General features: G+C 44.7%; 1 protein-coding gene across 4 annotated transcripts; it reads left to right on the forward strand.

Annotated features, from left to right (window-relative positions):
• On the forward strand, window positions 1-26,785 carry MCOLN3 (mucolipin TRP cation channel 3). 4 transcript variants are annotated; one of them, XM_089337138.1, is made up of 14 exons: window positions 1-150; window positions 3,478-3,707; window positions 5,080-5,247; window positions 11,930-12,083; window positions 13,798-13,882; window positions 13,961-14,057; window positions 16,550-16,649; window positions 19,264-19,376; window positions 19,466-19,615; window positions 22,655-22,756; window positions 22,862-22,984; window positions 23,846-24,052; window positions 25,988-26,118; window positions 26,441-26,785. In XM_089337138.1, the coding sequence occupies exons 2-14, from the start codon at window positions 3,480-3,482 to the stop codon at window positions 26,529-26,531; spliced, it is 1,749 nt and encodes a 582-aa protein (XP_089193264.1). In that variant the 5' UTR covers window positions 1-150; window positions 3,478-3,479; the 3' UTR covers window positions 26,532-26,785. The 4 variants fall into 4 exon arrangements, with proteins under 4 accessions (XP_089193264.1, XP_089193265.1, XP_089193262.1 ...); XM_089337136.1 differs by lacking the exon at window positions 1-150 and adding an exon at window positions 835-1,066; XM_089337139.1 differs by lacking the exon at window positions 11,930-12,083 and having other exon boundaries at window positions 23-150.
• Window positions 26,786-27,363: the final 578 nt, after the last annotated feature.

Raw genomic sequence — 27,363 nt, forward strand, 5'->3', positions numbered from 1 at the left:
GGCCGCGGAGGGAGGATGCCAGGCTCGGGGCGGACTCTGGGCTCAGCAGGGCCTCCGGGGCCGCGGGAGCTGCGCGCTGACCGGCTCGTCCCGGCGACTGAGGGGACCCGACGCCTCCCCGCTGGGCGCGCCCTCCGCCCCGGGCCGCAGGTGAGCCGCGCGGGCGCACTGCGGAGGCCCCAGGTGTCGTGGGAGCGGCGGCCACGGCACGCAGGGAGGGGCCGCGATGGCGCGGGCGGGCGGTCACTCCAGGAGCTGGGCGCGAAGCTCGGGCGCCCGGACGCCGGCGCCATGGCGGGCACTGAGGTGCCAGCGGGGTGCGAGATGCAGGCGTTCCGCACTGCGCCGACTCCGCCGCGGGACAGAGGTCAGCAAGGGGCGCACACGGACCGGCGTCGGGTCAGGGCCGGGTGGTCGGCTCGCGTGCCGCCCGGTTTAGCCTGGTGCAGAGGCTGCGGCTTGCGAGCCGAGGGCTTGGGGAGCATGGAGGCCACCCCGGGCCAGAGCCTCTGCCCCGGAGTGTGGGGCGCGAGCGGTTGCCTGCATGCAGCGAGGGGCTCAGAGGCGGTCTTGTTGATGCCTCACTCGGGTCCTCCCTGGAGCAGAGGCGTAGGGACGGATGGAAATGGAGGCTGGAGCAGCCACCGGCACGGGGCCCGCCGTCTAAGGAGCTCCGAGGCGGGGCCGGGGATAGGAGGCTCACCCGGCCAGCCCGTCCTCACCGAGGCTGGGGAGGGTGGAAGCAAGGAGAAAAAAGAAAAGGGCAGGGGGAGGCAGACGGTGACCACCTGTGAGGCTTTTGCTACAGACACAAGCTGGCCGGCTTTCTCTGCAACTCAATCCAGTTAAGCGCTTACCCACCATGAATAAGTCAGAGGCGCCTGCCGGCTGAAGCTTGTGGGAGCCAGCCTGAGGCCAGGGGCAGAGGACAGAAGGAAAGGGGCCAGGGCACAGAAGCCGATGGCCCGCACCTTTGCAGTTCTGAAAGGACTTTTGAGTCGGGGTGAGCCAGCGAGTTTCGCAGCCAGCCCCTGTGGACAACACGTCTTGCTTCCGGAACAGCTTGGTGAGACGTGCTGAGTAAATGAACGGTATCCCTTTGTTCCTGTGGGCTACTGTTACACGATGTAGTTGGTTTGTTTAAAGTTTAATTTTTCCCCGTATCAAAATGGAAAGGCCGCGATGTGACCAACGTGTGTTGTTATTTACGACTTCATTAGGATGTTGGCGTTCAAGGTTTTATCAACGTAAAATCATTTTTGTTTTAAGCCCCATAGATAAAATCTGTTTAGGTTCTGGCTAATGTATACTGCCTTTTGGAAGAAGCAAATAAAATGTTCTGGAGTGAAAATCCTAAGGAATTCATACTTTTTTTTTCTTCCTTTATGCCTTTATGTTTTTATTTATTTTTTAAAAACATCTTTAAATTTGAGAGCGAGAGGGAGGGTGGGAGTCAGTATGCACTCCCATCTCCCTATCTCCCTGTTCATTTCTCAAATGCCTGCAACAGCTGGGGCTGTAGCAGGGTGCCAGGAACTCAGTCCAGATTTCCCACATGGGTGGCAGGAACCAAAGGGTCTGAGCCACCATCTGCTGCCTGCCAGAGTTTGCATTGCCAGGAAGCTGGGATCAGGAGCAGAACCAGGACAGGAGCCCTGACACTGCAATACGAAGTTCCAGTACTCTAATGTCTCAACCACTTGGCAAAACTCCTGCCCCTAGAACTTACACTTTGATAGGCATTTTACCGCATACACATGTGAGCTGCAATTTAACTTCGAGAAGGTACTGCATGTGCTTGCTGGTAAAGATGCTTTTCTCACTCAGCAGTATCTAATTAATCTTTTCATAATCAAGTTTTAAAACGGGTGGGTGTTGTGGTGCAGCTGGTTAAGCTGTCATTTGGGACGCCTGTGTCCCATTTGGAGCGCCAGTTCGAGCCCTGGCTCCTCTGCTTCCAAATCCAGCTTCCTACTAATGCATGCCGTGGGTCCCTGCTAAGGAAGTGGGAAACGTGAATGTCATTTCTGGCCCCTGGTTTCAGCCTGGCGCAGTCCTGGCTGTTGTGGAGACTGGGGAGTGAACCAGCAGATGGAAGAACTGTCAATCTCTCTCTCCCTCTCTCTGTCTGCCTCCCCCACCCATCATTTTGCCTTTCAAATAATAAAAATGAATAAATCTTTTCTTTAAAAAAGTACCTTAGCACCTTTCCCTGTGGCTAGTTTTTAGAGGCAGTATCTCTTATTTTGAAATGTTGAATTTGCTAAGAATGTCTGAATTAGAATCAAAAGTTAACTTTTTTTGAGACTTGGAAAGGGTGGTGCCTAAAAAGTGGCTAGTCAGATACTGTATGACTGCAGGTTAAATTCTCTCGATTGCAAGTATGAGTTATGATAAAAATGTCAAACAATGCTAGCCTTTCTATCCTGTATGGAAAGACTCTATCTACTGTCCTGGTGGTTTGGGGTATTTGGTTTTTGAGCAGGTTTCCAAATTATCAAGATTAGTCTGAGGGGAAATCCAAGATGGGTATCTTGCGGTTTTAGAAAAGGTGGTTATGAAGACAATAAAACCAGCTTCAATCTTTTCAAAGGGACAAAAGAAATAATAAGAATAAAGTACTTTAAAAAGTAAACTGTGCTTCTAATACAAGACCTTCAATAAAAAGCAAATAAGGGTGAATTCGTGGTAAGGAACTAGATTGAATTGAGTGTCTGTGATCCTATTTGTGGAACATGTAAGTTCCCCAAGGCTCGCACTGCCCCTTCAGAAGCTTGTTGGCTGTTTAGAAAGCTGCTCTGGCTACCAGGGGTGTGGGTCAGTAGGTTATATGAGGGGAAGTGCTATTGTTCCCGTTTTTCCAGGAGAGAAGGCAGAGTCTCAGAGGAGCTGAGTGACCTGCCTCAGATCACACAAGTGTCAAGTTGCTAAAGTCTGACTGAAAACAAAACCATATCTTGGTTCTCTACTTTATGCCCTACTTACCTTTTAAACTCAGTGGCTTTAAACCGTGTGTGTGTGTGTGTGTGTATGTGTGTGTGTTTAAATAATCTGATGAAAGTTTTAGTTTCTCCCAGGGGGAAACTGGCCATATCCTATATAACAAAATTTTGTATAACATTTCAGGGCCCACCTACTCTCTGAAGTCTTGCCCAGTCTATGAGTCTCCAGTGCTGGCCCTAACTATATCTGTTGATGAATGAGGCAGGCAGCATATATATCCTGTGTAGACATACATACATTCTTTGGCTCATTAGGAGCAGCCTTTGAATATGGTTGCTTTCAGCGAGGTGAATATTCACTTTGTAATGAAAACAAATATGAAAACATCTTATATTCTGATTCTGTAAACGTGTAAAGTACAGCCAGAACAGTGGTGCCTGTGTGAAACCAGATGTGTTGCTGGGATGTCTTCCTGTAGCAGTGAGGACGTGTGCCTTTCCTCACTGATGAGAATGTCGCTTTCTCCCTCCCTAGAGATGGCACATCCGGAGGTAGTCACACGTAGCTGCAGCTTCCACGAAGGGGAAAACGGCTGCACTTGTCAGCAGCGTGCGTCTCCGTCTGCGGAGCTTCTATTAGAAGACCAGATGAGGCGAAAACTCAAATTTTTTTTCATGAATCCCTGTGAGAAGTTCTGGGCGCGAGGCAGAAAACCGTGGAAACTTGCCATACAAATCCTAAAAATCGCAATGGTGACTATACAGGTAAGCATCTCAAGTCGTGAGTTTGATGAAAGCCTCTGTTAATAACAGAGAACTATGGGCAGTGGTTTTTTCAAATAACTTTTTTGAGTGCATAATAGAGAACAATAAATAAGGATGTAGATGATCTTAAACTCATCTCTTCAAATATGAAGAGACTATCTCCTTACTTTGTTCCTTTTCATCTTTCATTAAGTTGTGATTTTAGTCACATATTCGAATTAGTTGTCGGGAAAAAACAATTTTAATATTTGACTTCCAGTGAAGTTCAACTGAGAGTTCCTAAATCTGCCTTGAAAATCAGTGGTTTCCCAACCCAAGGGCTTTCTTCTCCCTCCTAACCAGTTCCCTGGGAGTTTCCCTTCAGAAACTCCAAGGCTTTCTGTTACAGGCAAGTTCTTGGATTCTCAGAACCAGGCAGTGGAAGAAGGTGGCATTAACAAAAGAGGAGTGGCATCAGCTAGTGAACTGTGGGACTTCATTCTGTAGTTAATGGAAATTAATCTCATCTCCTTGATTTCTTTAAACCTGTTTTGGGCAACTATTTTGTGATTCTTGAATATACTGATTCTGATGTGTTCTTAGGAAAATATATTTTCTTGCTGGTGAGAATAATTGTCTCTTTTAAAGAAAAGGGGCAAAAATAAAAGCAGAATTTCATGGGGAAAATAGATGTGATAGGTTGATTTTTGTTATTATTTAGGGCAGTGCTTGGATTTAGTCTGCCAGAAATGGCTACCAGTTTTGAGTACACATTTCCTGGTGATCGAAAGAATAACTAGGTTTTCTGAGCCCTTACAGTATTGTTATATTAGGAACTTTTCTGTGGGATTAGTATGAGGAAATTTCCTGGGACAGTGTGTGGCATACACATTGCCTCCTCCCTCTGGGCTCAGAGTCAAGGTGTATTTTCTAAGCCTACAGCCTGTGTCTTGTGGTGGTGGGGGGGGGGGGAGGGAGAGAGAGATTGAAATTGAGAGGGAAGAAAAGATGAAAGAGAGACTTGGAGCCAAGTAAGCTTCTGGGTGTAACCACAGAAGTGCAGTGAAAACTGTGTGTGTGTGAACAGCTGAATTCATGGAAAGTTCTGGGGTCGATCTTGCAGGAATAGTAAGGACACCTTATATATGTGACTGTACTTTAGAGAGAAGTTGAAAGCGTATCTTCCATTTTTGGTTTAATTGTCACAATTAAACCTAGTTTGGTCATAGGTCTTGGGCTCTCTTACAATGTATATGTACCTGCTACAGAACTTCTTGAGGTTCTACAGAATTTATTTTAAGCTCTTCCACCTGTCATTCAAGCCCCTGCCTCGTCAACCTCCACTTTTTCTGCTCACATTTTTCACCTCTTACTTTTGCTTTTTTCTTTTAAGCTGGTCTTTTTTGGGCTAAGTAACCAGATGGTGGTAGCTTTCAAGGAGGAGAACACTGTAGCATTCAAACACCTCTTCCTGAAAGGATATACAGACCGAATGGAGGACACATATGCAGTGTACACACAGCGCGATGTATACGATCAGATCGTCTTCGCCGTGAACCAGGTAACTCAATTGAGTGTGTTCTTTAGTTGGGACAAAGAGCAGACTGGAAAAATGGTGGCTATGTATGCAATAGAAATTAATATTCAAATGTAGAAGGGTGAACATTTCTGCTTGGAAATGACTTTGTGTAAGACCAGTTTTAAAAAAATATTTTTCACCAACTTTTATAAACTAGAAATTGCCAAAAGCTTTTGCTTAGCAATAGCAATAGGAACCTTTAAGCACTTAATTAAAAGAGTCAGAGCTAGGGCTTGGCAGAGGAGCCTCAAAGAATTAAATTACTAACCATGACCCTGGTTAAAAGTAGTCATTAACTCTGCAGAGCCTGTCTTTTCAGAGACCCCTAGTGAATTATGAGATTATTAACTTTGCGAGGTCTGGGTGGCAACCAAGACCCAAAATTCATCTAAAAATAAGCAAGGCCTTTATATCATACATGAAAGTGATTTTGTTGTGACATTGACTAACTGGTGAACAAAAAGTAAACTCATTTTTCATATGGATGAGTCAAATTTTTATTTTGTTTCTAATCAGCTGCTTTTGCTACAATTAGTATGTTTTTACAATCCCACATTTCTGATTTTGTAATTGCTTTTGAAGTTAGTATTTCCAACACAGGTTAGTTTGCAGATTACATTTCAACATTATTATAACTCTTCTTCAAAAATGATTATAGTTCAGGTGTGGCTCTTCATTTTCTATAGGCAGCCCATGCACAGTGAGATGGTAATTTGCTCAGTGAAGTACACGCTTACGGCACAAACGCTTTCTGTTAATACCGAGATTGGGAAAACTGGCCAGAAATCGATGGGAATAGAAATCAGCTACATACATGGTCAAATGGAATTATGTCCTGCATTTTAAAGGGGAAAATAGCATAATGTTGGGGCCAACATTGTGGCGCAGCAGGTTAATCCACCGCCTGTGATGCCAGAATCCTATGTGGGCACCAGTTTGAGCTCCAGCTGGCTTCATTTTCCATCCGGCTCTCTGCTTGTGTCCTTGGGAAGCAATGGAAGATGGCCCAAGTGCTTGGGCACCTGCACTCACGTGGCTGGTTCATGGGGTCAGTTATTTACTTATTGAGAACTAAATAGGGAAAGTGTGGATGGACTTTAAAGCAGGAAGAATCTTTGCTTTCTCTAAGGAAATATCTTCATGGTTGAGGTGGCTGTCACTGAGAGCAGCCATCGGAAAGGACAGTGGTATTACACACCTTACAGTATTTCTGTAGCTGATCTTCCTAAAGGGTTTAGCCTCAAGGTGTTATCTAAGGGCCCATTCTGATCCAATAGTATGATTATAAAAGTGTTGCTTTTTGTTTATCATATATACTTCCTTATCTGAATCTCAAAAACCAAATTATTTTGTTTTTATACCTGTTATGACTAATGTGCCCTATAAAAGTTGATGTGCTGGGAGCTCATATGGTGATGGTATTTGGAAGGGCTGGGGAGGGTAATTAGGATGAGAGGAGGTCATGAGGCAGGCCCCAGTGGTGGCACTAGTGGTTTTTCAGGAAGAGAAAGACCCGAGAGCACACTTGCTCTGTCGTGCCGTGGGATGCCCTCTGATATGCGTGATGCAGGAGGAAGGCCCTCACCAGCTGCCAATCAGATGCTGGTGCCATGCTCTCGACTTCCCAGCTTCCAGAACCACGAGCCACTTGAACTTCCATTCTTCATCTCTCCTGCTCTCAGGTAGTGCGTTGTAGCCACAGTGATGGACTAACTCCATACCGCATCAGGACTTTCCTCTTGTTTCCTCAGTCATTTCTGGGTCATCTTCACTGGCCCCTTTCAGCTGCCTTCTAAAACTGTACAATCCTCAGAAATTTCCCTCGCTGCACAGGCTTGGTGACACCGTAATGACGTGACTGCACAACAGCTGCTCACATTGCGGGGTGCCCGACACCTCACCAGCACCTCACATCCATCCCTCCCAAAGCAGCTTCAGGGTCCCCTCCCACGTACTCCCCAGACTGGGGTCTCTTTCTGGTTGGTTGCTTAGGTTTATTTTATTTTATTTATTTTAGTTGCTTAGGCTTAAAAATCTCAAAGTCTTCTTGTAATCATTTGCTCTGACAGCTCAAACATAGTTTATAAATACCTATTTCTGGTTAGTTGCCCTTCTTCTCCCCCTTCCCCCTGCACCCTACTACCCTACTACCTCCTTTGCTTTTTTTTTTTTTTTTTTTTTTTTTGACAGGCAGAGTGGACAGTGAGAGAGAGAGAGAGACAGAGAGAAAGGTCTTCCTTTTACTGTTGGTTCACCCTCTAATGGCCGCCGCGGCTGGCGCACTTCGGCCGGCGCATCGTGCTGATCCGAAGGCAGGAGCCAGGTGTTTCTCATGGTCTCCCATGGGGTGCAGGGCCCAAGCGCTTGGGCCATCCTCCACTGCACTCCCTGGCCACAGCAGAGAGCTGGCCTGGAAGAGGGGCAACCAGAACAGAATCCGGTGCCCCGACCGGGACTAGAACCCGGTGTGCCAGCGCTGCAAGGCGGAGGATTAGCCTATTGAGCCACGGCGCCGGCCACCCTCCTTTGCTTTCTAAACAATTTGCCTACAATCACAGATCTTGTTGCCTAATATTCTTCATGATATATATGCATCTATGTATATTTACATATACCTATATATATAGATGTACTGTATCTCTCTACATCTATCTGTATCTACGTCTACATTCACATTTATATCTGTCTAGTTAAGAGTGTGCAGAAAGCAGCCTCTGATGTATTTATTCCATGAAGGCAGAGGTACAAAGCAGACACTCGGAGGTGAATGAGGGAATGAACTCTATGGGTCCAGTATCTGTGTTAGGTCAGGTGGTTATAGAGAGCCCACACATAAGCACTCTGCCATGAAGGAGCCAGCAGTTTTAGTCTGCGAGGGACCTTCAAAGTGTTTTTATATTATTACCCAGAGGGGGACCTGGGACCCCGGATCTGAGTGAAAAACTCCTTCTCCAAGGCAGAACTATAAAAGGGACGTGTGCCCAGCACAATGAAAGCCCCACCGAGGCCACAGCCACTTCAGTGCCCTGTGCAGTCTTCCCAGCAGCCCCACAGGTCGCCTACCTTCAAACCACACTCGCACCTCACATTCTTGTCTCGCAATCTCAGACCCAGGCTCCAGAGCTGCCCTTTCGCTGGACACAGCCCTGCCTCTTGCCCTTGACCACGCTGTTCTTGCCAGATGCTCGGATCTCCACAAAGAGCCTTCTTGAGACAGCAAGAAAGTCTGTCTATCATATAGTGTATAGTGTGAATAGCTGCTTGCATCCCTGGGCCTCAGATCTTTTGTGTTTCAAGTTCTCAAAATGCCCAAGACACAGATTGTGTGGTGAGAGCTGTGGGTGCTCCTGGGGGCTGCCCTGCACATACGTCATAGTCACATAGAAGGCTGCAGGCCCCTCACGAGGTATGACTGTGTGCCTCACAACCCCTGCTTCCCTTTGCGTGCTTACTCCTGTCACATAATGGTCCAGGTATACCCATCTGTTTGGTACCTTCGATGGCATAGAGAAATCTTAAAGTGGAATATCCCCAGCATTATGGTATTTTCTCCTACCTGTGGAACACAGTCTGTGTAACAGCCGCTGCAGCTTGCTTCTGATACCATAGATTTCTGGCTCATCTTCTCAGTCAACATGCTCACGGAAACTCAGTGCCATTATCCTGCACCCTTTCCTAATAGTTCACCCACTCGTTGTGCAGAGATTAGTAAGGAGGAGCTGTCATTGTACTGTAATGATTTCATGATGATCTTCAAAAAATATCCGCACACCTACTCTGTGCCTAAAGCGTTGGCTTAAGAGCAGTGGACTTGATTAATTCCATGTCCTGAGCCCTCCTTCTATTGGGGGAGATGAATTTTAAGGAACTTTGACCAAAATAATTTGATCTGGTATAGTAATGAGTGCTGCGAAGAAAAATAAAGCAGTACAAAGCAGTAATGGTGACATTAGGTGAAGAATATTCCAGGCTGAAGGAGTAGCAAGGGCAAAGGCTCCAAGGCAGGGGAGCATCTCGCCATGTTTGGGGAAATGCAAGAGAGGCAGATAGGATGGAGGTGAGTGAGGGCAGGGAGGCAAGTAAAGTGCCACAGAAGTCAGGACACAGGTCTCTTGGGGCTTTATAGGATGTGGGTGGGAGCTTTGAATTTTATGCTGAGAGAGACAGGAAATCATGGGACAGTTGCTGTAGGGGAGAGTCTCTAGCACACGTAAGCAGAAGCAGACACGTACTCACTCCAGTATTTACTTAGTGTCTGTTGTGTATCAAGTGGTGCTTGGGTACAGGAATACTACAGAGGACAAATCAATAAAGTCAAGGAGGTCTTATTCTAATAGAAAAAGATGGGCAGTGAGGAAGTGTGGGGAGCAATCCGGACTGGACTGAGTTACTGGAATTAAGACTTATTCTATGCATCTGCTCTCCCACAATATGGCGCTGGGAGAGAAGTAAACAGCTTCCGCACAGCTGCCTCCAATTCAACCAATAAACTGTAGGACTTGCTCCTGATTGGAGAGCAGCGTACTCGGCGTGTGGGCAGCCGAGTTAGGATTGGCGGAGGAGGACTATAAAGGAGGAGAGAGACGGCATGCACCAGGAACATCTAAGGGGAACATCTATCTGAAGGAACACCTGTGCAGCCCCCGAGAAAGCCGGCCGGCGGAGTGCCGCTCCCCTGCGGAAGTGGGGAATGTGGCCAGGGGGAACTGCCCTTCCACGGAGGTGGAAGGGATAGTAGCCAACCCGGGAAGAACCAGCAGCAAACCCGGGGAGGGCCGAGCAGACGAAAGAACAGCGCAGGGTTTAGTGTTGCTCCTCCACGAAGAGGGGGAGCGACATAATGGTGCCGTGACTCGGATATGAAGCCTAGGCAGGGTCCTGTGTCGTTCCTCCACGAAGAGGGGGAGCGACAAGGAAGTACTATAAGGACATCACCTGTTAGCTGGTTATAAATACCGTGAAGAATAAAATGAAGCAGGCGGGGTGGAAAACCAGAGGTGGGCAGAGAAGGCCTCTCTGAGAAGGTGAGCAGTGGACAGAGAGTGGGCACAGCTGGGGGCAGGTAGCCTGTGGCTATCCCAGGGAAGAACTTTCCAGGGAGGAAGAACAGCAAACGAGAGTCTGGCGCAGGGTCACATTTTGGGTAACGTGCTAAGGACCTTCCTTGCACTAAATTGCTCAGTCCTGTGAGTTCCAGTGGGAGACTAGACTGTGGTGAGAAGCAGGATTGGGAACAAGAAGCCAGTTAGGAGGCTTCAGTGAAAGTGAGGAGAGGCAGTCAGACTTGTGGTGAGGGGCTCCAGACCTCCAGGTGACTCGGTGGGGACAGAATTTGAAAGTAGTACGTGACTTTCCAATGCATTGGAGGTGGAATATGAGAGAAGGAGACTGAAGGATGTTCCCTCGGTTTTGGCTTGAATAATTGCTTGACTTTTGGAGCTGTTGATTGAGAAGGGAATCACTGTGGAACGATCAGGGCTTTCTACTTGCACATTCATGTTGGAGGTTCCCTATGGGTCCCTCTGGCATCACGTGGGCAGATTGATACCCATGCGTGGCATTCAGTAGCGAGGTCAGGACTGGAGATGTCCGTGTGGATGGCATATGAAAGAAAGGATTGCTCAGTGTCACCTGTGGAGAGAAGGCGCATCAGGAAGTCAAGGGTTGAATACAGGGCACCTCGCGACAGGGAGGTTGGTGAGAGGAGGAGTCAGCAAAGGTGACCAAGAAGAAGCAGCGTGTGGCCCAGAAGTCAAGAGAACAGAGTATCCCATAGAGAAACACTCAACTGCCTCAGGTACATGGAGAAGTCAAATTAGTTGGAGACTGCGGATTAAGCATCAGGGGTGGTAACATCCTACTCATTGACCTTGACAAGTCCAGCTCAGAATTCATCCTGGAGATCCAGATCATAACATTTCTTTGACATACATCTTTAGTAGAATTATTTTTCACTTGTCTATAACCAAAAACTATTAATTCTAAGAGAGAAAGTTCCATCTCCAACTTTGCACGGCCAGTTCTTACATATTGAGCAGAGTAAACTCTGAAAGACTTTGTTTCTGGAAATATCTACATAAATCCATCAAGAATTTAACAGTTATTCCAAAGTGCAAATCACTCATTTGTAAAGGCAATTTTTTAGTTTTATTTACAGCTCTTAGCACAGAGGAGTCTTCCTGTGAAAGTAATTAAACTGTTTTGTTGCAAAGATGAGGATCAAATCAGTACTGTTTTAGGAAGGTCTGGCTGATAGCCTGGAACAGTTGTATCCCATGTCTTATGTTACAGTGGCAAAGTACCACTCTGCTCTTACAGAAAACAGTTCCAAGATAAATGCTGTTTGCATTTCACTCAATGTGCAAATAAGTCTCTGAGCATAATTCTTTAAAGGAGGAAAGAGTCTCCAAGATTACATGACTGCAGATTTTCATTTCGCACAGAAGGAACCAGAAGTTCAGAAAGTTTGTGAGAGAAATGAGCTCTCCAATCTGAGTGCTCCTTGCCCATGACCTTCCTGATGCTCTGCAGCAAGGCATTTATCTGCATGTCAAGGTCTCGACCTTGAGGGCAGGTGGAAGCCTGCCGGGGTCAAAGGCTGGCCGGGTGTGCATCCCAGCTTCACTTGCGCGTTCCCAGTTACTGTTTCTCTCTTTGGTTGAAGTACTTGCGGCTGCGCAACATCTCAGTTGGGAATCACGCATACGAGAGCCACGGTTTGGAGCCGTCTGCCATGGCGGTCTGTCAGAACTTCTACAGGCGAGCAACCATATGTCCTGGGAATGACACCTTTGACATTGATCCAGAAATCGAGACAGGTGATGTTCATCTCTGGGCTAAAACTTCAGTCTTTAATTCCTTGATGTAGACTTAAAACCAGTAATTTTATCCTTGAAGACATTGATTTGGCCTGTGCTGTTAGGGTAAGAACTGTAGAGGAGCTACTGTGCATCAGCTACTGTTTTAGGGTCTTCACAATAACTCATAAATCCTCAGGAAAAAACAAACCTAGACTAGGTAGGTTTGTTTTAATCCCATTTTACTGAAGACTAAGGCATGGCTCCAAGAGGTGAGTGATTTGTTCAAGGTGGTGCTTATAAGAGGCACTGTTGGAATATTCGTCTGTTTTCTTAGCTGCTGTGTTCCACTGCCTCTCATGCTGGATAAATCAGTTAGTAGAAGATACTAGGCATACAAAACATAGTGCTTACAAATTTTTAATGCATATAAAATACCCTTACCTTCCCCCCAGCACTTCACTATTTAGCTTCTTTTGGTGTAGGTTGGGATGGAAGGAGGAATGAGAACCAGAACATGGAATAGCATACCTTATCCTTATTAGCAAAGTTGTATTTGTGATTGGTACTTGAAATATTAGCTAAAGTCATTGAGTTAAAAATAACCATCCAGCGATGGGTGTTTGGTGCCATGGTTAAGATGCCATTTAGGGCACTAGCATTCCATATTGGCATGCCTAAATTTAGAATTTTTTTCCTTACTACTGACTAGTGAAAATCTTCCAAAACACTGTCTTTCTTTGAAATCCTTAGTGAGGAAAAATTGTCAATGCCTAATATTAAAAAAAAAAAAAAAAAAGGACCTTGAATTGCCTAGAAACTCTTGTCTTAGGTACTGCAATTGTTTCAAATTCTACACTCAGGATACAGGAAAAGGGAGGGAGAGATCAATTCAAAGTTCATGTAGGTTTAAACAGACAGCAAGAGAGGGAGGCATTTGGGTGGGCATTTGGCCTAGTAGTCAAGACACCATTTGGGATTTTTTTTTTCCAGGCAGAGTTAGACAGTGAGAGAGAGAGACAGAGAGAAAGGTCGTCCTTCCATTAGTTCACTCCCCTAATGGCCACTAGGGCCGGCGCTGTGCGGATCTGAAGCCAGGAGCCGGGTACTTCCTCCCGGTCTCCCATGCGGGTGCAGGGACCCAAGCACTTGGGCCATCCTCCACTGCCCTCCTGGGCCACAGCAGAGAGCTGGACTAGAAGAGGAGCAACCGGGACTAGTACCCAGTGCTCCAACTGGGACTAGAACCTGGGGTGCCGGCGCTGCAGGTGGAGGATTAGCCAAGTGAGCCATTATCTGAGTGCCTGGGTTTGAGTCCCAATTCCAGCTTCCTTCTAATGTGAACTCTGGGAAGTAGCAGGTGATGGATCAAGCAGTTGGGTCCATGTCACACAAGTGGGAAACCTGTGTTGAATTACTGGCTCTGGGTTTCCCTCAGCTGTAGTGGGAATTTGGGGAATGAACCAGCAGATGGGAACTTTCTGCCAGTCTCTCTCTCTCTCTCTTTCTAATGCAATGGAGTTCAGCTCTTTGCCTAGCACCCAGGCACTCCAGACATGTTGAAGCTACTTCCTAGCAAATGAGTCACTGTAATCAGGTGGTATTGATATCTAGGTTCTAAATTCCCAATTCAGAAAATATAGGATCTGAATAACTGGCCTTAATGATTTATCCTTTCAAAGCACGGCTTTATATTTGAGGTTCAATATCATGTTTTTGTTCCTTTCTCTGGCAGAGTGTTTCTTTATAGAGCCTGGAGAGCCTTTTCATATTGGAACACCAGAGGACAATAAACTCAACCTAACACTGGACTTCCACAGGTGAGGAAGCAGACTGGAGCGTCAGTTATGTTTATGTGTGTGTCTCTTTCCACTGAACTGATCTCCGTTCTTTTCTAGGCTCCTAACAGTGGAGCTGCAGTTTAAGCTGAAGGCTATTAATCTGCAGACAGTTCGTCATCAGGAGCTCCCTGACTGTTACGACTTCACTCTGACTGTAAGTGTGGGCCAGACTGAATTTGCTGGAGAAAAATTGTCTCGTGTAGTTTCGTATGTAAGGAGCTTTCACTTGAATGTGCTTTGGGGTGGAGAGAACACTGACACATCTGCATCTGTGTTGCTGTAATTCCTGGTTTACTTGTTAGTTACCTGCCTTCTACACCTCACTGTATGATCTATGGGCAGGGAGCTTTGTCTCAGTCACTGCTGTCTCCAGGACAAGAATGGCGCCTGGCACAGAGTAGACGCTCAACAGTAAAGGAATGAATGAAAAATACATACATACATACATAAAGGAATAAAGGCCTGTGGCTGTCTGCTTACAGCCTTCGACAGGGCTTCTTGTGCCATGTCTGTTAGTAAACCGGTGCTATCTTATCTGAGGCGCCATCTTTAGCCTCCAGCACATTTCAGAAGCCCAGCAGACTTACCAGAGATCAGGTGACTGGATAGCCCAATCATACACATTGCCCTCACCCTATCCAGTGGAATTTACTGTTCTCACTCCTTCATTTCTGATATGCTATATAAGATCCATTCTTCTGCTGTAGGGTGCTGTTTCTCTTGTACACGGAGAGGCAGCCTTGTTGGCTGACAATAAACCTTTCCCTGACTCCGGAGTTTGTCTTTCCTTTCAGTGTCTCTTCCCCATGGTGTTCGCTCCTCTGTGAGCAATACCTCATTGCTCCTAATGCTGTGGCTCATCTCACTCCTTCAGCCTGCTCCATCACTTGTACGCCCTCTGTATTCCAGTGCTGATGGGGTAATTAGACTCCCTTGAGAGCTACAAGATGCCTCTCATGTGTTTGTCACCTCACAAAATCCGAGTTGAGGCTGCTTGGTCATGCAGGACAGCGTGGAAGCAACTTGCTGTCAGAGGATCCAGGTGTCTATGACTCCACCTGTAGTTTGTATAAAACGCTGTGCCCCTGCTACTAAACTGATTGGCTGTGGAACATCAAGTTCTCAGAGACTGAAGTTAAAAAAATTCCAGAATATAGTAAATGTAATATTTATTACATTTAACAAGAGAAAGTACTAACACTAAAACTGTAACACTATTTGAATTAGGCTATACATTTTGATTTCAGTATTAACTAAGTTATGAATGGTCAATTTTGCTTTTTTAAAATTGAGCTATCACCCAGAGTTTTCTGTCTTCTCCCTTTCCTCCCGTCTTCTCCCATTCCCTCTCCCTCTTTCCCTTTAGAATTTGAGAAATGGCACTTTTCAGAATTTTCATAATCCTGATACCTTTTCATATACCCTTTCGTATGTCCTCCATTACAATATATTCTATCTCTGAACTCCCTGGTGTTTTGAGAAGTTTCTGTTGTTTATCTTTTGTTCTTGTTTTCTTTACTGTCCCCCCCCACCCCTTTGCATTATATGTGTGCTTCCCACTCTCTCCTTTGTTTTGGGATTTTCTAGATGTCTTTATCAATTCTGCTAGAGTGAACGCTCCTTGGAGGCAGGGACCCACTATTTGAGGCTCTTTGTGTAGGCAGAGCATGGTTTCTGCTTCACAGGGATTTCTGATTCAGGGGATAACACAGCATCTCCCTGTGTAAGGCTGCAGGCTGGGTCCTCCGGCTGCCACAGAGACCGATGATACCCACAGTACCTCGTCAAGGAAGGAAGCCTACAGCCATCATGAGGAGATTCCTTAAAGTCCTTTAAAGTCTTAACACCTGAAATCTGATGACCTCACATGGAGAAACTGCAGTGAAATTCATTTAAGTGACACATATTTGAAAAGCTGTTTTCTTTAGGACTCAGAGGAGGCAAACAAAAATGGGCTGACTTTCCTGCGTGACTTTCCCTTTCCCAGCACAAACAGAGGGGAGGAGGCTGGAAGGGAAAGACATCAGGAGGGTGGGGCAGGTGTTCTGGCAGAGCTCTGGCCTGCTTGGTGGCTGGCAACTTCCTGTCACCAAACACTTTGCAACACACACGCTACTGAAGTGACTAAGAAATCCAGGTAGACCCAGAAGGAAAACTGGAAAACCTCCACCCGAAATGCCTCAGTAGTGAGCCTCCATGTTTTTACAAATGGCAGGAGCACTAAAAATCTATCCCTAGCTGAGGCCTTGCTGGAAAATGGAGGAGACACATTTGGACAAACTCTTGTTATCAGGAGGGCAACTGGAGGTGCCCAGAATGGGAGGGAGGGGGAAGTACTCCTGCACCTGGGCTAGAATGTGCTAGAATGTATAAGAACTTTCTTGCTTAGGCTAGCATTCTTGTCCAGGACTGGGATGCTGTCCTACAAACACAAGGCTGTAGACACAAAAAGGTCTCTACAGAAGGTCAGCCTTCTCACTTAGAGAAATAAAAGGAACTTCCCCAGGTTGAACAGTTAGCCACAGGTTAGAAATAAGAATCTGGCTCTCCTGTCCCCTTGAAGAAAATGTTTCTTAGGTAAAGCATAAAGGTGTTTTGGCTTCAAAAACAATAGTTATGCATTAGATCCTTTTCTTCTCTTCACAGATAACATTTGACAATAAGGCCCATAGTGGAAGAATTAAAATAAGCTTAGATAATGACATTTCCATCAGGGAATGTAAAGACTGGCATGTATCTGGATCAAGTAAGTAATGAGCTTTACTCATTTGCAGAATGGTTACTTAAGTAATATAAAATGTTTTTTTAAATGATTGCTCCTAGAACATGTGGAACGCCAAACAGGAGACCGGACCATTCCCAAATCCCTAATTCTCCTCAAGTAAATGGACTTATGGTAGACATCTGATGTTCCAGGTAGTTCCGAAGGTTTAGTAACAGAAAGGGCCTTCCTTCCATTCTCCAAGGGCCCCCGCCTGCCTGCCCCTCACAAAGAACATATAGCTCCACCAAAAATCTGCATGCACTCAAACCATTCATTCTGCATAAATTCTTCTACCTTAGTTTTCCTCGTATATTTTAAAATATCCTCAAGGTAGGCATGTGCACTATTATCTTTTTATAAGATTTTTTTAGTTATTTGAAAGCTGAAGTCATAGAGTGAGAGGGAGAGACAGAAATCTTCCATCTGCTGGTTCACCCCCCAGATGGCCACAATGGCCAGGGCTGGGCCAGGCTGAAGCCAGGAACCTGGAACTCCATTCTGGTCTCCCATGTGGGTCCAGGGGCCCAAACACTTGGGCATCTTCTGCTGCTTTCCCAGGTACATTAGCAGGGAGCTGGATCAGAAGTAGAGTAGCTGGGACATGAACTGGTGCTCATTTGGGATGTTGGCATCACAGGTTGCAGCTTTAGCTGTGCCACAGTGCTAGACCCCCAGGTGCATTATTTTTACAGATGAAGAAAACTTAAGGATCAGAAGTAATGCTTCATGCCAGTAATCACACAGCCAGGAATTGTCAGACCCTGAAACATCCCATTTCTTAGGGTAAATGAGGAAAGGGTCTATTCTTAGAAATATGGGCAAGACTCTGTGCTATCAAGAAATTTGGACCTGAACTTGAGAAAATTGCCTGGGAAAGATTTATCTATCTCATTTCCTAGACCTACTTAAGTAACACAATGGCACGTTGCACTCTACTTAGTGGCCATTTGGGGAGTGAACCAATGGAAGGAAGACCTTTCTCTCTGTCTCTCTCTCTCTCACTGTCTATAACTCTACCTGTCAAAAAAAATATAATTAGGATCCTTAGATTCTTGGAGCACAAGAATCATCCCAGTTCCCTTAAAAAGCAATTTCCCCAGCTCCACACATAAGACCAGTCTGGAGTGGGCCTTGATAATGAGCAGATAACCCTTACGCCACACTCAGATACCCACCATTCTGATTTCCTGCTGACTGATTTGAAGAAGTTCTGAAGTAATAATGAGATAGTAAGAGTAAATAAAATTAAATTTCCTCACTGTAGTATTATTTTCAGTAAAGGTAACTTAAGATGTATGAGACTTTTGGATCACAGCCTTTTGTTACAATCACAAACTTGTTTATTTCAAACACAAGCCTGTTTTGTATACATGTAAACATAATGCCCCTTCACAAACATTAGAAGAGGAAAAATGAGAGCATGGGAAAACGCCTGGCACATGGGTTTTCTCTGAAATGTTTGTTTCTTGCTTTTTAAGTTTTTCTAAAATAGATTTAGACATATGTGCAACAATTAGATGGCTCTTGGCATTGACAGGATGCCTCATCACAGAACCATTTTCAAGTCCTTTACCTTTTCATCAGTGGAAAGCAGTCTGACTGTGAAACTAAGACAAGGCCTACAGGCAGAGCCAATGATGCCTAAGGCCTCCACTCATGCTGCCAGGACTTGCCACCGTCCACTCTCCAGAATCTCCGTATGGGTGGCTGTTTCCCATCACTCAGGTTTCGGCTAAAATCTGCTACCCTCTCAGTGGTATGCATTCTCCCCATTTCTCCATATCAGCCTCCATGGTACAGCAGTGGATCCCAAAGTGTAGCATCAGTCAGAGGACTTGCAAACCTATAGAGTTTCTGATTGCATGGATCTGGGGGTAGGACCCGAGAATGTGTACTTCTAACAAGTTCTCAAAAGATGCCAGGTAGTACCAATATAGGAGAACAGATGCTGGAAGCAGACTGAAAGGTGTCAATCCTGGCTCTCACTGGCCAGATCTTTAGTCTTGGGTAAATCTCACCTGTGCTTCAGTTTTCTCACACCCACCTCACTGGGGTTGCTTGGAGGATGAAGTAAATTAATACATATACCTGACTAGAAGTGTGCTCAATACATGTTAGTGATTCAGATTTATTTTCTTTGCATCACTTAATACCTGTCTGAAAGTATTTCTTTCATGTGCTTGTTTACATCTTTGCTTTTCTCACTGCAATAGAATAGAAATTTCACAAGATCAGGGGCTTTGTGTGTCTTGCTCGCTCATGTATCCCAGCATCTAAGATTATTTGTGGCACATAATGGGTAGGCTTAATAAATATCTTTGGCATGGATAAGCATTACGTGTTAATAGCATGTACATGGAGACTAATTATATTAAGAACAAAAGACCACAATTCAATAATTAAAGATCTTGGATTGATGTTTGTGATGATTTTTAAAAGGACTTTAAACCTTCTTTGCTAATTTGAAGAGTATTTATCTGGGTTCCTCTTCTTTGTTGTCTTTCTGAAAATAATGCCTATCTAAATTATTCTAAAAACAAGCAGCTGTCTCCTATTAGTGTCCCACCACTAAGCACTGCCTGATCTTGGCCTCCAGTTCAGAAGAACACTCATTACATGATGATCTTTGATGCCTTTGTCATCCTGACCTGCTTGGCTTCGTTGATCCTCTGCGCCAGATCTGTGATTACAGGACTTCAGCTTCAGCAGGTGGGGGCTGCTGCTCTACAGGACTGCTACATACCTTTTGATTGACAGAGAATTTCATTGTGCCTCTGTTCTGTTCTTTTTTTTTAAAGGAATTTGTCAATTTTTTCCTCCTCCATTATAAGAAAGTAGTTTCTGTTTCTGACCAAATGGAATTTGTCAATGGATGGTACATTATGATTATTGTGAGTGACATACTGACAATCACTGGATCAATTCTGAAAATGGAGATCCAAGCTAAGGTAATTTTTTTTTCCTAATCATACCATTGTTAGCATCAGGTTTGGGTTAATGGCAGTATATTTTTCCAGAAAGTGAGAATTTTCTTAGGAAGTCTCCTAGGCAGGGTTTTTCAAAGCATAATCCATAATAGATTGTTTCAGCTCCCTGGAAGTATCAAAATCTCCCTGGCAGCATCAAAATCATTTGGGTGTCTGGTAATAAGCTCTGTGTTAAATCTACTGAATCTGAACTCTGGGAGGGAGGGAAGGCTGTGAATTCTTACACACACCAAAGTAACGAAGGTAAGAATTTTTAAAAGATTGCACCAACAAGTGACAAAGTCTTCAAAAAAGAAAGAGTGGGGCTGCTGACAAGTCGTTCAGCTGCACACAGCCATTCTGGGACTCAAGCTGCTTCCATTGCTGCTTCGCCAGCTCATGGTGGCTTGTCCTGACTGCACGGCTGATGCTGATTTCTCTTATCGCACCTTGCAGCTTGCAGCCTGAGGGACGCACAAACCCTACAAGGTGGATGCTCTCCTAGTCTGATGGCCCTGACTAATGATTTCTGTTCCTTTCACACTGGAGAGAACTGAGTTGAATCTAACCACAGAGGGTTCTGGGGAATACAGCCCAGGCATGTGCCTAGGAAGGAGGGAATGGTTTAGGTCGACACTGGGCAGCTGCCACGATATGTGGTTCTAGCATATATCACTGGAACATGACTTAAGAAGCAAAAATAAGACGAGTGATGAGAGAGATGCAGCCAATCTTAATTTTAACCAATCTCAACTATGGTTAACCTCAATGATATCCAGCAATCTTTCTGTGTTTCTCTAGAACATTTGACCCCTCCTGATCATAGTTGACATTTCAGGTTCTCCTCCCAAGTCTCTAATACTTGTGTCCCCTGTCATCACTTTCAGTCAATGATTTCTATTTCATAAAGATGAGGGACAAAAACAGAACTTCCACGGGTTCTCAGCTCACTCACATACCTACCAGCGTCAGTGCCCACACACTCTGCTTGTTCCTGTGAATAGACTGTTTCAGCTGCAGTCCAGGGCCAGTCCCGTCCACTTGCCTACCAGATGCTGTCTCCTGCCCAAGGACACAGCCCCAGTTATTCCATCTCCCTGGCAGTATCAATTTCCCTTTCTCTCTCTGGACAATTCCCCGTTTGCATGCTTTTTTCTTCTTCTTTCAAAAAGATAAAATCTGAACCCAATTTCTCCATCCAGTGACTGCCTCACTTATCTGCCCTCATTCACACAGCAAAAAAAAAAAAACTCAAAAAAGTACTTAATCTTACTGTTTTTGATTCTTCTTTCCTATTCTTTCTGATATTTATTCCAATGAGGTTGACCTGGCACTCCATGGAAAGTGTCCTTTCAAATGACTTCCCGTGTTTCTAACCTAATAACCAATATGTATCTTCATCTGACCCTTCAGCAGCTTTACCACTGCCAAACACTACCTCTTGGTTCACACACTTCCCGCCTGGACTATTCCTTGTCTGATTTTCATCCTAAACCACTGATCGGTTTTTCTGACTTTCCCTTGCTGGTTGTCTCTCATATCAGCAACCTGTTAGGGTGATAGCGCTTTAAAGCTTAATGGCTGGACATCTCTTTTCTCTTGTTTTGGTAGTCTCAATATGTGCCAGGTAGATACTTTAAATAGTATGTATTTGTCAATGATTCTATAATCTTTCTCTCTAGCATGGAGGCCTTCCCTAAACTCCAGATTCTAATATCCAGAACTGTATTCCACACTCTCTACTTGGATGTCTAATTGTACTCTCAAATAATTTAACACATCTAAAACAGAAACCCTAAAATGCCCACCTCCACTGTCAAAACCTGCATTTCCCCTAAGCTTTCTAATTTTCAGTTAATGCCAGCTCTTCAGTTGCTGAAGACCCAAACCATAGATTCATGAAATTCTCCTCTTTTTAACCAATACACACTGTCCTGGGGCTGGTGCCGTGGCTCACTTGGTTAATCCTCCGCATGTGGCGCCAGCATCCCATATGGTACCAGGTTCTAGTCCCGGTTGCTTCTCTTCCAGTCCAGCTCTCTGCTGTGGCCCGGGAAGGCAGTGGAGGATGGTCCAAGTGCTTGGGCCCCTGTACCTGCATGGGAGACCAGGAGGAAGCACCTGACTCCTGGCTTCGGATCAGTGCAGTGCGCCGGCCGTGGCAGCCATTTGGGGGGTGAGCCAATGGAAGAAAGACCTTTTTCTCTGTCTCTCTCTCACTGTCTAACTCTGTCTGTCTAATAAAAAAAGAACAAAACAAAACCAATACACACTGTTCCACATCTAATCCAAGAGGAAATCCTCTAAGTCTTCCTTCAAAAACCAGTCATTTCATCCCTTCCACTTTACTGAGCTTAGTCTAAACCACCATTAGCTCACATCTATATTCTTCTAGTAGGCTCCTTACTCTTTCCAATCTGCTCCCAGTCATAACAGCCCACATTTGATCATCTCACCCATGTTCAGGGCTCTCAACACTCCCCAACCTGTGCAGAGTAAAAGACAACATTGTTAAGTACCCATGAGTTCCTACACTACCTGCCCCTTTACTTCACTGGCTCCGTCTCTTCCTGTTGCTCACTGGAGCCACACATACTGGCTTGCCAGGCACTCTCCTGCCTTGGGGATTTGCACTTGCTGCTCCCTGTGCCTGGAAAGTTCCTCCCCTGGATTTTTGTTGGATTTGCTTCCTCACTCCTCTCAGATCTTCGCTCAAATGACACATTTTCCCTGGCACTGTTTAAAATTACAAACTCATATCTATCCCTATCCTCTCCTTGGCTTTTCTCCTCAGCACTTATCATCAATTAATATATGAAAGGTTCTATTAACGTATTTCTGTTGCCTGTCTCTGTGCCTCCAAACTAGAATGTAAGCTTCAGGAGGGCAGGTAAGTTTGCTTGTTCACTGCTTTATCCTTAGCACCTAGAATAGTACCCAACTGATCGTTACCTAATAAATATTAGTTGCCCCAAAGAATCTCTGCTATGTAATCGGATTATTTTTTCCACTGTGTCCTAGAGTCTAACAAGTTATGATGTCTGCAGCATATTTCTTGGGACTTCTACCATGCTGGTGTGGCTTGGAGTCATCCGATACCTCGGTTTCTTTGAGAAGTACAATGTAAGGAATTATGTGGATCTCCATGCTGTTGCTACGCCTGTCAAAGTATTGCACTGTTTCGGCAAAAGGACAGAGGGATTCTAATGACTGCTCTTACTTTCTCAGCTCCTTATTCTGACGCTTCAGGCAGCACTGCCCAATGTTATGAGGTTCTGCTGCTGCGCAGCTATGATTTATTTGGGCTATTGCTTCTGTGGATGGATTGTGCTGGGGCCTTACCATGATAAGGTACTGATAAACAACTTTTTTTCCTGCTCCTATTAAGCTCCTAGAGCAGTGCTAATGGCTTGTTATCCTTTTAAAATGAACTCTTTATTTGTAATTCAGCCTTAACCTTTTAAAAGCAGTATAACTATGATTATATTTAAACAATAGTAAGGTGTGACCAATTTGAGAGTAGGAGTAATTCACTCAAATATCTCAAATACATTTTTGGAATATGCCAAATGATTAAGTCTCTTCCATAACCAGCAAAGTCAGGCTTGATAAATTTGATTCATCAGCATATGAGGGGTCTTTATAAAGTTCATAGAAAATATACAGGCTAAAAAAACTATACATGGATTTTGAAAAAAAAAAAAAAGTTGAAGCAAAATACGCTTTTCATTTCCTTATCCCACAAGCTTTTTGGAGTACCCTCCTATACTAGAGTAGGCAATTGAGGTAAGCCTTCTCAAACTAGAAAAATTGGAAAATGTTGTTATCAGAGCCATTATATGAAATAGGATGAATGAGAAAATGAGACACATGCAAATCCATAAAGTTGGAGTCTGGGCATGTCTGCAGAAGCATTTCAAGGATGCCTTCTGTGAGGATAAAGTAGGGAAAGAAGGCTTGACCCAGAAAGGCTCTCAGGGTGCACTCAAGCCCCTTGGATCCCACTCAAGAGGAGCCCAGGAGAGTTCTGCTCAGTCTGGCTGATGCACAGGGTATGCATCACAAAGCAAATGCTTGTGGTCACCTCAGGTTATTTGTTTGAAAGGGCTAACTTGGGTTAGCTGATCCTATTTTTAATGTGATATCATGAACAAAGATCTCCAGTGGGAAAGAATGTGGAATAAAGCTCACTTTTCTCTTTTTTCTTTCTAGTTCCGTTCTCTGAACAGGGTCTCTGAGTGCCTTTTCTCTCTGATCAATGGAGATGATATGTTTGCCACATTTGCAAAGATGCAGCAAAAAAGTTACTTGGTCTGGCTGTTTAGCAGGATTTACCTCTACTCATTCATCAGCCTCTTTATATATATGATTTTAAGTCTTTTCATTGCACTGATCACTGATACATATGAAACAATTAAGGTGGGTTTATCAATAGCTATGAGTGGCAACATTCTTCTAGAACTTGTGTTGTTGCAGTAAAATGTGTTACCTAAAACAGGTGAAAAGTTGATGGAATGTTGAGGGACCTCAATTTTAGAGATCAAGAAAGTGAAAGAAATAGAATTTCTAGAATGCTGAAAGGCCTTAAATAATTGTGCTTTTCTAAGCAAGTTTTCTTTCCTTTTTTTTTTTTTTAATTTGACAGATAGAGTTATAGACAGAGAGAGATAGAAAGGTCTTCCTTCTGTTGGTTTACTCCCCAAATGACCGCTATGGCTGGTGCTGTGCCGATCCGAAGCCAGGAGTCAGGTGCTTCTTCCTGTTCTCCCACACGGGTGCAGGGGCCCAAGCACTTGGGCCATCCTCCACTGCCTTCCCAGGCCACAGCAGAGAGCTGGACTGGAAGAGGAGCAACCGGGACTAGAACCTGGCACCCATATGGGATTCTGGTGCCTCAGGCAGAGGATTAACCAAGTGAGCCATGGCACCTGCCCCTCTAAGCAAGTTTTCTAACCTTTTATTACAAGTATTAGGGCTAACAGGAATTGGATGAATAAAATAGATGGAATTTCAGAATGCCAGAAATAAAGAAAAACTGACCTCTTCATAAAGAAAAACTGACCTCTTCATTTGGAGTATTTTGTACCCATGATTCACTGCATGACACACCCTGGGGACGCAGCAACAGGATTGATGTGTGTCAAGTACTAGCCGTGTATCCTTTACACAATCAGAAACCTGACTAAAGAGCTATTGTCAACCATATGGAAATTTTAAGAAATCTATTTGAGCCCTTGGAATGTGGAAAGGAAGAATAAATATTCATATATATATATATATATTTGCATTTCTGGTAACCTTATTAGTTGTACTACTGGCATAGACACCTCCACTTGGGGACTTTTCTTTCTGGGTATCACTGGGATAATGAAACACGATGCCGTGTGATTGGCCTCAGGATACAGAGATAGCCATGGTTTGGAGTTCTTGTTATGAATACCTTGCTCATGAAGCCAGTAGCAGGGACTTGAACCAGCCATTCCACAATGGGCTGCATACATTCCAACGAGCTGCTTAACCCACTGCGCCACAGTGCCCACCAGCAACATTTCATTCTTACCGAGGGAGATTTCAGAGACTGTCCTCTTGCTGTCACCAATGCTAATTTGTCTGATGTGTGCTTAGGGTCACTAAAGCAACTGGGGAAGAATGTGGGTGTAACCATCCACATCCTTCCCCATCACACTCTAGAACTCACTCTCTTCAACTCTGCAGATACATATTCTTCAAGGGAGCACGAGAGATCTCTAAGAATAACATGGGTTTTCAGTCTTCATAACCCAAGCCCGAGACTCAGTTGTAAAGATACATTCAGTTGTAAAGACAGCATTCACATCTTTGTCCAGGCACCGAGACCAACTGGTCAACAGTGTCTAAGATGTGCTGAGTCACCTGAGCCAGACTAGGGACAGCCACTGCTTGGCCCTCGACACCACCTGGGTAGTCTATATCAGTTTGGCTTCCCGGAGCCCGAGCCAGGTTCCATGAGACACGTGCTTCCTTCTGGCCTGGAAGTCACCAGGCTGTAGGACAAAGCAGTGATGGAGGGTCTCTGCTTTGGGACGTGGCTGTCTCAATTCTGTCGGGAGGAGGGCTCAGACCCAGAGTCAATCTGCTCATTAGACCCAGACAAGAAAGCCCAGGAGGGCACCGCAGAACCCCAGGCCCGTTTTACCTCAGCCCAACCTGAAGGACCCCTAGAGGCTGCCCCTCCCTGAAAACACTTGCAGGTGACTAAATGCCCCTCTGGAAAATCCTCTCCCTGCCACATGATCCATTCTGAGTTTGGAATAAAGCTTATTTTAAGGGCTTATTAATGAGACTTTTTTTTTTTTTTTTTACTCTTCTATGTAGCATTACCAACAAGATGGCTTCCCAGAGACTGAACTTCGGACATTCATAAAAGAGTGCAAGGATCTGCCCAACTCTGGAAAATACAGACTAGAAGATGACCCTCCAGTGTCTCTATTCTGCTGCTGTAAAAAGTAGCTCTCAGGTTTCCTGCTCTAGAGGAAAACATAACGTGTAGCTGAGTTGGGAGATTATATGGATATTATTAGATGAGTTATAATATATTTGAAGGCTATTATTTTGAGCTAATTAGTAGCTATAATTCACCAAGAGCTATGTTTATATTTTTAAAAAGCAATATTTCATGTCTTTGCTTCTTTTTACTGTTTGTCTTTAAAAAAGTTAACTAATGTGAATGAGGGAAACTATTAGATTATTGTTCCTCCCTGTTTATGACACCTTAGCCTTAGAATGTGTTCCCAATGCCCTCCTTAGTTCATGTTCTCTTGCTTCCAGCTGCTCTGGGTGGATTGTGGCATCAGTGCATCAGTGGAAAAGAATCCCTGCTCTGACAATGACTTTGAACCACTTGGTGACATTGGCCTGAATCACTCCCATGTGCCCATCCAGGAGATGGTGGAGTGGGAGTGGTTAATACGTGTATCCAGTAATCACTGCATTTTAAAATCTTCTCTTAAAGAGCAGGATAGAAAAAATGATCATCACCAGCTAACAGTGCAATCTTTGGTTCTGTAGGACGACTGTTACTTGATTCTGCTTTTACTTCTGGAGAGGATTGGATTTTTAAGTATTCCTTTATGTTTCCTCCCCATCAATGATAAATGAAATACAAAATTGAAAGAGCAGACTCTGCCTGTTTGAAAATGAAAGCACATATCAACACATATCCAATTCAACAATGATTATTGAATTAGCACTTTTGCAGCTTTGTGAAAGCCTAAGTGGGGGAGACTGGGCCTTTCATTGGCACACTTGGCCTCATAGTGAAGCATCTTGGGTCAGGAGCTGTGGTTTCCTGGGGTGAGGATCTGTAACTCACATTAAAGATATTTTGAGGAATGATTATACTCAAAATAATTAAATGAAAAATGTATGTTTTAAAGAGGAAGGAAAGTAGGGAGCAAGCATTCAGCCTAGCAGTTAAGATGCCTGTATCCCTCAAGAGTGCCTAGGTTTGATTCCTGGACCTGCTCCTGACTCCAGCTTCCTGCCACAGACCCTGGGAGGCAGTGGTGATGGCTCAAGTAATTGGATTCCTGCCTCCCACAAGGAAGATCTGGGTTGTGTCCCTGCCTCCTGATGCCTGGCCCAGCTCTGGCCATTGTGGACACTAGGGGAGTGAGTCAGCACACAGGAACACTCTCTCAAATAATAATAATTTTTAAAAAGACAAAAATAGTGTGTACTCTTTATAGACT

Source organism: Oryctolagus cuniculus, chromosome 7, assembly GCF_051225735.1.
Source record: "Oryctolagus cuniculus isolate XC-2025 breed Fujian yellow rabbit chromosome 7, ASM5122573v1, whole genome shotgun sequence".
NCBI classification, from domain to species: Eukaryota; Metazoa; Chordata; class Mammalia; order Lagomorpha; family Leporidae; genus Oryctolagus; species Oryctolagus cuniculus.

Excerpts from the sequence above, each read along its gene's own strand:
- MCOLN3 (XM_089337136.1), top strand. The coding sequence starts at position 961 with ATGGCCCGCACCTTTGCAGTTCTGAAAGGACTTTTGAGTCGGGGTGAG. Across the intron at positions 5,248-11,929 it reads TCGTCTTCGCCGTGAACCAG|TACTTGCGGCTGCGCAACAT; the intron begins GTAACTCAATTG and ends CTTTGGTTGAAG. Across the intron at positions 13,883-13,960 it reads CTAACACTGGACTTCCACAG|GCTCCTAACAGTGGAGCTGC; the intron begins GTGAGGAAGCAG and ends GTTCTTTTCTAG.